Source organism: Chamaea fasciata, unplaced genomic scaffold (assembly GCF_029207755.1).
Source record: "Chamaea fasciata isolate MVZ Bird 193981 ecotype frontalis unplaced genomic scaffold, bChaFas1.0.hap1 SCAF_3, whole genome shotgun sequence".
In the NCBI taxonomy this organism is placed as follows: domain Eukaryota; kingdom Metazoa; phylum Chordata; class Aves; order Passeriformes; family Sylviidae; genus Chamaea; species Chamaea fasciata.
The window spans coordinates 62,829,285-62,841,575 of NW_027094088.1; the positions used below are offsets into that span (position 1 = coordinate 62,829,285).

At 36.0% G+C, this 12,291-nt stretch overlaps 1 protein-coding gene across 38 annotated transcripts in view; it reads left to right on the forward strand.

The window, feature by feature from the left end:
- TRDN (triadin) overlaps positions 1-12,291 on the forward strand; it is a 225,433-nt gene that overhangs the window by 60,042 nt on the left and 153,100 nt on the right. For 37 of the 38 annotated variants that reach the window (XM_066179289.1, XM_066179279.1, XM_066179304.1 and 34 more), the window contains 5 exons: positions 3,497-3,556; positions 6,196-6,255; positions 7,648-7,707; positions 10,228-10,287; positions 11,603-11,797. In XM_066179289.1, coding sequence (XP_066035386.1) covers positions 3,497-3,556; positions 6,196-6,255; positions 7,648-7,707; positions 10,228-10,287; positions 11,603-11,797 — 435 coding nt within the window. The remainder of the gene's footprint in view (positions 1-3,496; positions 3,557-6,195; positions 6,256-7,647; positions 7,708-10,227; positions 10,288-11,602; positions 11,798-12,291) is intronic. The other variant, XM_066179292.1, reaches the window with a different exon arrangement.

Genomic DNA, 12,291 nt, shown 5'->3' on the forward strand with positions numbered 1-12,291 from the left:
GTTGCTTTACTTACAAATGAAAGCATCTACACAGAGATTTAGTGCTCTCTGACTAATGCAGTTTAACTTCATTGTATTAGTTCATTTATCTTAACTTTCCTGAGACTGCTGCTCTGTGGACAAGCACTTAGTCTGTTAGCTGGAGCGAGCAATCTCGGCTCCATGTTTACTGCACTCCTCACCTGGCTTTGTACTAGGCAGCAGACTTAAGACTTACTCAGCCGGAAACTGTTTTGGCTTCTCTTAGGTACCGAAGTAGTGTCTTACTACATCTCTTCTTTTTGCACTTTCTGTTTTGGAGTGTTTAATGTCTTTGTTGGAGAACTTTGACGACGGAAAACTAAATCACATCCCCATTCATTATGTCTTCTATTTGATGCAAATAAAATCCATGATGATGATGATTGAAAGTAGGAAAATCCTGTCACATATATGTGATGCTTCTTATTTTATTTTTCTGTGAAGTAGATAGCAATATTAAGTTTGGAATACGTTGTTAAATTACCTTAAAATTTTCCATTATAAGCTTCTATTTTAGATTATTTATAAATTTATCACACTCCAGTCACTTAAGATGAGATTTCCCATGTTCATCTTTTTGCCTCAGGCTAAATATTCATTCAAAGACATGCAAAAATGTTTCAGCAATTTCTAAAATCTAGGTTAGTGAAAATAGGTTGGGGTGTTACATTTTTTTTCCAATGCTAATGCTTCAGTCTAAGCTGAAGGAAGCTGGACTTACTTTTTGCAAGGAAGTCCAAGAAAATTTATTCCAATTTGTGGAAAAATTTTAGCTTCCACAATCGCCATAAATCTCCATGGTTATTAAGTCTAGTTATTGTTTTTTCTTATGGATGTCACCAGCAACCTAGTAACAAAAGTAACAAAAGAGGTGATCTTCTAATTACAAAATGTGTCATAAAGCTAATGAAATGGTTGAATTCAAGTTGAATGAACAATTTTAGTTTCAGCATTTTTCATCCAAAGACTGTGTAAGTAATTAGCCTCAAAACATTTTTATATGCTTGTGGTTTTTTTCACCCTTTTTTTTTTTTATTTGGAAAAGAAAATCCAATTGACTCTAATTTGTTTCACAAAAACATTGCAGTATGGCCAGCCTGGCTAATTCTAAAATTGAATGCTGGCACCTAGAATTGTGGGCTTGGTAAAGGGCATGTATTAAACCCTTGACAAAGAAAAAGATATCCAACTGGCAAAATACAGAAAAGATCTCTAGATGATGATGTATTTTCTATGACAGAGCTTTTATGACTACATATGAACATGAAAACATTCCAGGCGGGAGTTAATATGCTAAGAAATATCAGATTTAAATTTGTCGGATCAAAAGCTTCAGTGGATTTTGTTAGTCTTGTGATTGAAGAGTCAAAAATGGCCGGTGATGGCAGCCCTGAAACATGAGCACTTTAAGTTTTGGCAGCACCTGCCCTTCCCCAATTAGGGAAGCCATAGCTCTGACAGTGCCCATAAGAGGTAATGATAAACATTACAATCTGAGATTAGCTATGGGGATATCAACACACAGGATAAGGCTCTCAAACTAACCAGAGATCACCTTCAGCCTATAACTGGGAAGAGAAAAATAGCTTGTGCTTATGCCAGCCTGGTCTCTGCTTATCCACATTCCAGGCTCCCTGCCCAGATACATCAAGTTACTTTTCTTTCTCAAGAAGGGGCCAACTGATCCCTTCTTCATGCTTTAAGCTGTAGTCCACATGAATATTAGTATTTCTTTGCATTTTTGCATAATTTTGAGGATGTGAAACAAATTTAAATTAGATTTCTCTGTCCATTTTCAGGTCTACTGACATTCAGTTCAGTTATTGTTGATCAAGGCTCATTTTATGGGTTTGTTGTGTGGGTATGGGTTTTGTTTGTTTTGTTTTCTTTTGGGTTTTTTGGTTTGTTTTCCTGTTGTTGTGTGGGTTTTTTTCTCAAGTCACGAAATAAGGAATGCTATGGAAAAACTGCAATAAATTTTTAAAACCCCACAATAGCATCTCTTACACAAGTAAGAAGTACCATGGATAAAACCAAGCTTTCTGATTATCAGTCTGTTCTGCAGAGTTCAGCTGTAGTTTTTGGCATAGAGATTACAAGAGCTTTTGTCTGAATGCGCAGAAGCTCATGTTTCACTCACACTGACCATCACAGAGCCATTGTTTGCAAAACTGTGCCGTTGGTCCAGCCAAAACTGACAAGTGTTTAGCATAGAACCAGCATACGCTAATACAAATGCAAGATGTAAAAACAAGCTACAATTTCTGCAAAAAAGACTCAGTTTGGAGAATGTGGTTTGTTTTTTTTTTTCTTGGTATGCTTCTAGATGTGCTAAAGCATTTGAATGAGTTGCAGTTTGTAATTCATTCAATAATACATTGCCGGTGCTGCTGCTTTCTTCACAGCCTGTTTTTTCTTAGTGTAAATCTGCTGTCCACATTCTTTAAAGGCTTTGAAATATCTCTCTTCAATCTTTTTCAACTGTACTGGTGCTTGTTATCAGCAATAATTTACTTGTTATGACTGAAAATGAATTTTGGGTAATCCAAACACATATAAGACATAATGAATTTACTGAATGTTCTGAATGGTTTTTCTTACTACAGCATGCTTTTTAATGTGTAAACAGTTAGACAACAAAAAATGCTTGCACTTTTGTGAAATGGCATTCACTGCAAAGCTGGTGAAAATGAATGGATACAAAAGCATAATGGGCTGGTTTATAAAGCTCACCGTCTTCTAATCATAATTTGTTTTACTTGTTCCCAGAAACCTGGGTACAGAAAAGAAAATAATTTTTCCCTGAAGTTACAAAATGCTAGTCTTTTCGTAGTATGGGTTTACTAAGAATAAAATCATTAGTACGTGGGATTGAACCACTTTGTAATATGGTCTGAGACCTGGGTGGGCAATAGACTGCATAAGGATTCTATTTGCCTGCCTCTTGCAGGACATGGAGTTTGTTGTGTTTTGAACAGCTGCTCTTTCTGAGGTTACACTCTGATTAAAAGAGATGTGATCCTGTGACGGAAGTGACAGCTAAAAATAAAGAAAAAAATAGCACAGAAAGGAATACGCTGGCCAGTTTTTTGTTAAGAATAGAATGCAATGCTGTCAAGGGCTGAAAATAATTTCCTCTGTCAGAAATCTTAGAGTCAGGGTGGTTGTGTAATGGGACCTAAAGAGAAAGGACAGATAAGATTGAGGTTGCTGAATAATCATTTCTTTCAGAACAATATAGTCTAATATCTGTAGGCTTATTCAAGAAAAATATTTCTTTTGGACTTGGAATTAAATATTTATATTAAGAAGGTCTATACATCATCAAGTACCTGTGTCTCAGAGCTAAAATCCATTATTTGGGTTTGCAAATGCTTTTCCTTGATCACTTTCCTGACATAATAAGTGTGCTTTATACATCTAGATTACAGATTTGTTGTGAGCTGGAGTTTATTTATTTGTTTATTATTTGTAGCAACACACAGAGATAAACCTGAAAAACAAGAAAAAAATGAGAGGAAGGAACCCCCAAAGGGTATGTATTCAGCTTTTGATATTCTTTGTCTTTTAATCAGTGATGCAAAATAGTCTAATCTATGGACTCTTAGACTGTTATTCTAGATCCCAAAAATATTTAAGGATGGAGGAGGTGTTGTGAAAACCATCTGGAAGGAGAATGAGGTTTTTAAAAACAATTTGAGTTCATCACTGTGCAGAAAAGCTGAAATTGTATTGAGATATTAATTAAAAGGTCTTTACTGTACTAGTAAGTTATGTAAAAATGCCCAGAGCACAAATAGGTGTCCTTTTTATTCTTCTTGAACAAATACAAGCATATTATTTGTCCTTGAGAATACTTTGCACCAAAATGTAATGAGTAAATCATAACATACTGGAAATGGTCCCTGTAGACATTCTGCTTTGGAAATACGCTTTAAAAAACCCTGAAGTTCCTTCAGAATAATTTCAGAGACATTGGGGAGATGTTTTAGAGAAAATTTAATAATTTCCTAGTGGTATATGCCAACAACAAATTACAGATCCTTTGTAGGAGTCAGAATCAGGATACTGCTTGCTCTGCATCCACAACTCATGAGTTAGCTCTGGGTTACAAGATCCACCATCTAGTTTGCCTTTTGTGAGGATATTTTAGCAAATTGGAATTTTGGTGGAGTGCACCTTCTTGTCAAAACACTTTAATTCTTCTGAGAACCTGTCCTTTGCACTAACTTATGGCTTCTGAAGTCTTGGGCTGGAGGAAAGAACACATTCTGGAAGAGCAAACTGGGCAAAGATCATAATAAATTACCAAAAAAATAAAAAGGAAGACCGAATATCCAGCCACAGCAGACTTATGCAGGCCAAGAACACAAGTGCATGCGCACCTCCTGACAGCTGTGCTTGACTAGGCCTTTCTAACTGTCTCTGATCAGAGTTTTTCCATTTCATATAAGTAACTCAAAGTGCCTTGAGCTAACAAGAATGATTTTAGAAGTTAATGGCATGCATATAAATTGAGGTGTCTGTTAGAATGAAGATTTATTAGTAGAAAATAGACTGGTGATAACATGGGAGATTTTTTTCTGGGATTTGGATAAATGACAAAGCAAAGGCAAAAATGTCCCATATTAAAACATGAATTTATCTTTAAGGCTTCTGTTTTAATGTGGAAAATTGGGGAACTCTTCAACTTGATTTCACAGGAGAACAATATTTAATGTTTTATTAAGTTTCTTAGAACAGGAAAAAAATGGTCCTGTTTTCCAAAATTATCCTATTTTTTCCAAACTCAGTTAACCAGAGAAAAAAAATGACAATTATAATGCCTTAGCTTGCCATAAATCCTATTAATATTCTGTCTACCTAATGGTATTTTTTTCTTGAAGTGAACTATTAGTTATATTTAGTGAACTATTGCTAAAACTGCTATGGAAACCCTACTGTGTATAGAGATTCTTTGTATTCACAGTAGTACTAAACATTACTTTTATACTGTACATTAAATTTCAAAACTAAGACTATGAATGTGTGTCTTTCTAAGGTCCATTTCATTGTAGTGGAAGTGGGAGACTCCAGAGACTACATCCCTGTATTTTTGCTGATTATTTTCTACATTAAATACATTGCCTTTTCAAGACTGAGATAATGGAGAGTATAAATAGCATCCTCTTCTAGTCTGGAATCAGCTGCTGGGATGTGGTTTAAGAAAGTTATTTAATGACACAGAGAATAATTAGAAATGTCTCAGTCACTTAGCAGTGTCTCAGTCAGAGATCTCAGCCATATCCTCATGTATTTCATCACTATATTGCTTAAAAATGTGGAGGCCTGAATATTGCCTACCACTCTTCTTTTGCATCCAGTTACATATGGAATTCATGGTACTGCAAAAGAAGTTTCTTATCTACTCATGTTAAACAAAAGGAGTTTTCCTATACTTGGATGAAATCTCCTCAGGAGTTAGACTTGAGCTAGGCTTGCATTTCCACAGCTGTTCTTTCAGAAGTGCTCTAAAACCCACACACTTATTTTTCATTTTCTGGAAAATCATAGTATAAAATCCTAAGAAAAGCAAGTGGAAAATGTTCTGTGGACGAGCGTATAGCAGAATGCAGTTTCCAGTGTCATAATGTTAGTTTTACTTTGTGCATACTGGGGAACTAATTATGGCTCTGATAGCATCATTGCCAGGGACTGGTCTCAGCTAGTGTCCATTACTAGCTATCCATATCCATTACTGGTAATCCATTTCAAGCCAGCTGGCAAGTCACAGATGTATCATTTGCACATGTGATTCTCTTATGCTCCAAGATTGATTCCAGGGTTTTTGCAATCTGTGTCTGACAGAGTATGGGGTGGCCAAGGTGAAGCCCTCTTTCTGTCCCAGGCAGCAGCATTTACTGTGAGCTGTGCCTTAGTAATTGACAGTTTTCTGAAATTCTTCTGGAATTGACAGACAATTGCAAGAGATGATGTTATGCAGCAAACAGCTGAGGCATGTTACCATGGCAGTAACTTGTTAGCCAGAGCTGGCTGCTCACACCCCTGTAGTATGATGTACACGGTAAAAATATGCACAGGGTAGCTCAGCACTAACACACTCTGCCACTTAGTATCCTAAGGCTTATCTTGGTGAAATTGTTTTGGATTTCTAATTTTTTTTTCTTCCCCTAGTGACAAGTAAAGACAAACTGGAAAGACAAGAAAAACCTGAAAAAAAGGAGAGGCATGCAGGTAATTATTTAATGTCAGAATTTATTTTACATCGGGAGGTACTCCAAAGCTAATTCTCTACTCAATTTCCATCTATGTATCCCTTTGATTGGAGAAAAAAAAAGGAGTTATAAAATAATATGAATAAAAATGATGAAATCATGAAAAAGTTTTCAGTCTTACATACTAAGTAGCATTTAATATTCATTCTGCATGTTTTTTTGTTGATTTGTTGTTTTTTTTTTTTTTTTTCTGGGGAAGGGAGATAATATATTTTGTACTCTGGATTAGTGTAATCTTATGATAATCACTGAGTATTTCCAACACTTGCAATAAGAATGGTTGCTAAGAGACTATGGTCATCCGAGAAAAAGGCACATGACAGCCCATTCACAGAAGTAATCAGGAAGGCCATGTGGAAAAAAAAAGCATTTTAAATAGAATACTGTGTTGGGCTGCTGCATAGCCACTAAGTAAGTAGGCCAGGACTAATTCTTTCAGTAGTTACTTGCAATAAATAGGCATCTAGCACTGTTTTATCATCCCCAATTATTCCTTTCTTCTAAAACACTAGCTCAATGCTCCTGCATACATTTTTGTGTTTCTAGGATAATCTCTTTCTCCCTACTCAAATAGGGAACAGCGTCTTTTCACACACATGATCCCCATAGGACACCTCAGGGCACATCAGCCCATGCAGACATCAGTTCTGCACATCCATGGACAAGTTACTGTGCAAACACTTATCACAAAAAATTAGCAAATCAGAGCCCACACAGGAGAATATTTCAGATTACCCACCACTTAGTGGCTACTGCACAGCTCAGATGTATTCTGAAACCTGAGACAGAAATCTAGGAACTACAGAGCTGTTAATTTCAATTTGTAAGGTGGAAATTAAAAGCAAACAAAAAGCCCCAAAGAACATTAGTTATAATGTCACTGCAATTAGATTTGTAATTAATTATAGTGCTTAATCATTCATAGCTGGAAAAACTGTTAGTTGTTCCGTGGAGTTCAGAAAATCCTTCAGAAATTAACCAAAGTAATAAACAAGAAAGCTAAAAAATAACAATAAACCAAAATAAACCAATCAATTATAGTATATAAATATATTAAAGAAACAAAACCAGTAAACAATATAAATAAGTATAACTCTTCTTGGCTATCTTCTTTCATGGGATGACAGTGGAGCTAAAAAGGCTGCTGCTCGTCCAGCCAAGGGCAAAGATCTCAGTGATGGCAGATGAATTTTTGGAAGTTCCAGTCCCAGGTTTTGGCAGCAGCTGAATCAATCTTTCTCATTCTTTGCATGCATAACCAGGGTACCTACTTGTGTTCCTTGATCCTTTTTTCTCATTTAAATGAAACTTTTTTTTTAATGATCATTAAGATTATTGGTTTTATTTCTAGCTGTTCACAAAGAGAAACCTGAAAAGCCAGAAAAACAAGAAAAGAAAGCACCATCTAAAGGTATTGCAGATCATCCTTAAAAGTTGTACAATTTAAGTGCTTGCAACTTTGGGAGAGTGTGGAGATAAGTATTTAAAGTACAAAGCTCTTTGAGCTTACGTTACACATTTTTTGGGTGTTGTCACTTTTGCTTGAGCAGGTCTTGATCAGACCCTGAGTGAAGTCTTGCTCAGCATTTTTTTTTGCTTTACTTTCCTTTTTTTATGCACAGCGTTTATTACAAATCATTCTTGCACAGCTAAAAACAAAACCTATGACTATTTTATTTGCATTCCCGATGTCTTTTCCTCCACAAAGGGATTCAGTAATTTGCCTTCAAAAAAGGTTTTCTCTTGTGTATTAGTTTTCAACCTGATGCAGACCTAATGCAAGAATATTTACTGCTCTCAGTCTGGGTCTTCCATCACATCCAAAAATAGAATTTAATTTTCTCACCTTTATTTTTTTCAATAACGTTTTAATTTCAGTATATGACTTGCACTGTCTTCTATGGCAGCAGTGTCTTTGGTTAAGATTTACATATCTAATAATTACCACATATGTTTTGAAGCAATATCATGGGTGTGTGAGGGATAATTTTCGCTATTCTTTTGACTGCTAATTCAATCTTTTGCTATGGTTTGAACAGGGAAATTTTAAAATCCAGTCACCTTGCCCTATTATCCCATTTTTTAAAGACTAACATTTATAAGTGCTTGGCATTTGAAAGTTTTTCTCTGAGGTTAGATATTTTTCCATGGCAGATAATTCTATAATGAAGTTCAGTTTCAGTCTTTGCCTTTTTTTTTATTTTACTCTGTTAACTCCTAAAGTAATAGTATGCAACGTATATTAGTATCAGTTTGTTATGACACTGAGATTAATCTCATCATGTTGAGATGCACGAATTAACCAGGTTTAATTTGAACATTCAGACAATATAGATAATGTTATACAAATCACCCTTTTTTTGACTTGACTGTAGTCTAAGGAGAAATGTAAAACAGAAAGTAAAAGCGAAGAAAGAAAGAAAGCAGAATGAAGACATACGGCCTTAAATAACTTTGAAGGATAGCCATTGCCCAACCTCTCTTTTAAAAGGATTTTGTTCAATTTTTTCTACTTTCAGTGCATAGCTTCAAAGTGTGGGATTTTTTCATAAAATAAAATCATGCTGAAGTAAGACAGAGAAAATAAATGCCCATCGTCTCTCTGTTGATTTGAAAAGCAAATAACTTCTAAGAATCACTGATGTAGTCCTAATAAGCAGCCAGCCTCTTTACCCATTTATCTTCTGCTAGCTAACCAAATAATCACTTACAGCCTTAATGTGTTTAATAGCAGCCACGACTCCAGTCACTGGCTGGAAAATTTTATGAAGAATTTGGACACTGTAGCTGCAGAGATTTGTAGCTGCAGTATGACATTGACATGCTGCCCTCTCTTGGGTAGTTTCCCTGCTGTGAATCCCTATGGCATCAGGGCTTCAGGACAGTTGTCCTCAGCATGTCCAAAGGTGCATTTCTGCCAGCAGTGTGTTGCTGAGCTTTCCATTGCCAAGCCCTCCTCCCTTTTCTCAGGGGTCTACTCTAAACTGGATTAGCTATCAGTAGTGCTGAGGGGCTATTTCAACCACATGCAGTCCCTAGGAAATGAAAATGTTCAGGTCCTGGCCAGCTCTGGGGAATGGACATACTGAAAATTGTGTGGTTACTTCTCACACAGTCAGCAGGCTTGCTTTATGCTTATTACAAAGACTCAAGGTAACTATTCAGGCTATGATAAAGGCTCTAGAAAGCCCCAATGATAGAAATGTTTTTTAAACACATCATCTAAAAACATCATTAAAAAAATAAAACCAAGCATAATATCAGTCATGTCTCATACGGGCTGGAATTCCAGGATGGAATTCAGTTAGAGAGGGTGTTGCTATTATGTAGTTATCAGCTGAAAGAAGAGTAATTAACTCTCAAGGCTGGTTTGTTCTGGTATTCTATCTGGATGGTGACCAGGAGGGCAAAGATAGAGGTCTGCATAAAATTTTAACAGCCTTTCTGGAACACAATCCTGTGTGTGTTTACACAGTGTATCTTATGCAGACATGAACTCACTCAAGCTGGGCTCTGAAGTGAGCACCAGACTTATGGCTGTGTTTGTAGACAAAGAGCCCAAGCTAAGAAAAACACCTTTCTGTAAGACAAACACAGCCACATGGCTTCCTGTTGGCTGGAGCACAAGGCCAAGTTGGTGTCTGCTCAGAACTTGACATGAGCAAGTTTGTTTCTTCTGGAATATGCAGTAAAAACATCCCCTAGGAAGCTTCGGATCTGTGTGACTCACTTGTTGTCTGGTAAGGGAGCCTCAACAGATATTTTTGTGGTTTTTTACCCCACTAAATGGATCTGAAAACAAGAATTTTGAAAACTGAAAATCAAGAATCAAAAGGAAATGTGACCTTTCCAGTGATGATGTGGTGTTTTGGCAATATTTTCTTGTTTGTGGGGTTTTTTTTTCCTAATATACGGTTGTTCTCATTTCTAGTAACTCAAAAAGATGCACCTGAAAAACATGAAAAAGCTGAAAAGAAACCTCCTCCCAAAGGTATTTATTTATCTATACTACAACTTTTTTAACTGAATTGACATCAGAATGCATAACCTTTATTTTATTCAAGCAGAGATTTTAAATGTGCATGAAGTCAGCTACATGAAATCAATATGAAATTAATATATAATCAAAATTAAAACATCTCTAGAACATCCAGGGGTTAATTCTATGCTTGATCTCTCTCAAAATCAGTTGAAATTTCAAATTGAGAGTAAAAGTATAAACCACTATTTCACTGAAAAAAGAAGTAAGCCTACCTGCAAGTGATCTGACATGCATTTTCACTATAACTAGTTAAGGAAATTAATTCTCTACTAGCCAGCAATACCTGTCTTTGTCTGGAAGTAGTAATGCTCTTATATAAATATCTGAATTCTGACTTGCAATAGTTAGATATTCCACTTTACATATTGATAAAATCAATTTAGTCATCTCAGTGATTTAACAGAAGCCTAGAGCCTCACAGAAAACATAAATTTGGTAGCATACAAGAATTGTCTCAAGAATGGAGACATTTAGATCTATGGAGAAAACAGGAGTATGAACTTTTCACTAAACAGATTAATTTAAAAGATATCCAGTGGTAGTGTATACTACTATTGGATTTTCCACTGGAGTGAACTAGAAACACACATACTGGGAGCATGCATGGCTCAGGTGAGAAAAAGTTGCTTATACATAAAAGCAGAAAGAATACTTTGGGTCTCTCCAAGGTCTGTGTAGTTCCAGCTACTGATATTTACAATTGTTTAATTCTCCTTGGAAGCCTCCTCACTCTGCTGAAGGACATCTCATGAATTGGTCTCAGACGCTTTCAGCCCCATGAACTGGTACAGAGTCAGACACAAAAATTCAAAACTTCTTGGACTGAGACCTAGAATTGATGCATGAAAGCAACCCTTAAAAATGACCAAGCACTATTTTTCCAGCTTACAGCAGTTTAACTTTGAAGTCTAAACTTGTTCATATAGTACCTCTCGTATTTGTTTGCTTAATGTCCAACATCCTTCTCCCTAGTTTATACCATAAAAACTATCATATTAGAAGCATTTAATAATATTTGTCATAGTCTATTGTATTTAGCATCAGCCGAGTATGTGGTGTAGCACTGAAGATAAAACCTCTTTGGATCTCATATTTCTGTTTAATTCCGCCTGGTTTGAGGGGATTATAGTTTTCATCAGATCTTACCAAACTGTTGATAATGAAGAAATGCTTGTTATTAATAGCACAATATAAAGTAAATAGCACTGAGTATTATGTTGGGGGCAGAGAATGACTCTGAAAGCTTTTTCTCTTTTACCTGCAGAGGACAAGAAAGTAAAGAGCACTAAAGTGGAAGCAAAAGTTAAAAAGGAAGTGAAGGATGGAAAAGGAGAAGCAAAGACGGCAGAGAAGGTCAAGCAGGCAGAGACAAAAACTACAGAAACTGGGCTAATAAAGGCCAAAACGAAAGTTAAGGAGGAGAAAGCTCTTCAGACTGTAACTAAATCGGACAAGAAAGGTAAACAAAATGTGGAGGAAACCGATGAAGATCCTAAAAAGGTAGTAGGGAAGAAAGAGAGAGAATTGAGCTAAATCTGTCAAGGATGAAAGTCCACCCATGAAAAACCAAAGTGCAGTACAAATAAATTCCACATGGCCCTCACACTGCTAGGATGTGATTACAGAAAATAAACTAAGTTTAGTGTATATAATCAGAAGGTTCTAGAATTTTGTCATGGCTAAAGTTTCATTTTAATTTAAATCCTTCTTTACCAAGGGCCAATTACTCTTCAGATAAGTCTGAGACTTCATGGTTTTGCTCAGTGGCATCTAATGTAGTAGATTGCAGCAGAGTTATTTTTGAAAATTCAGACTGTCCCAAGACCTATTCGGAATTTTGTTTTTTTCTACATCTACATAAGTCCTCTGTGACCATATTGAAAGTAGTGACAGTGTAAAGGGAATGAAATAATTTATCTGACATCATGTTGTACGAGACAGTCAGGTTGTCAG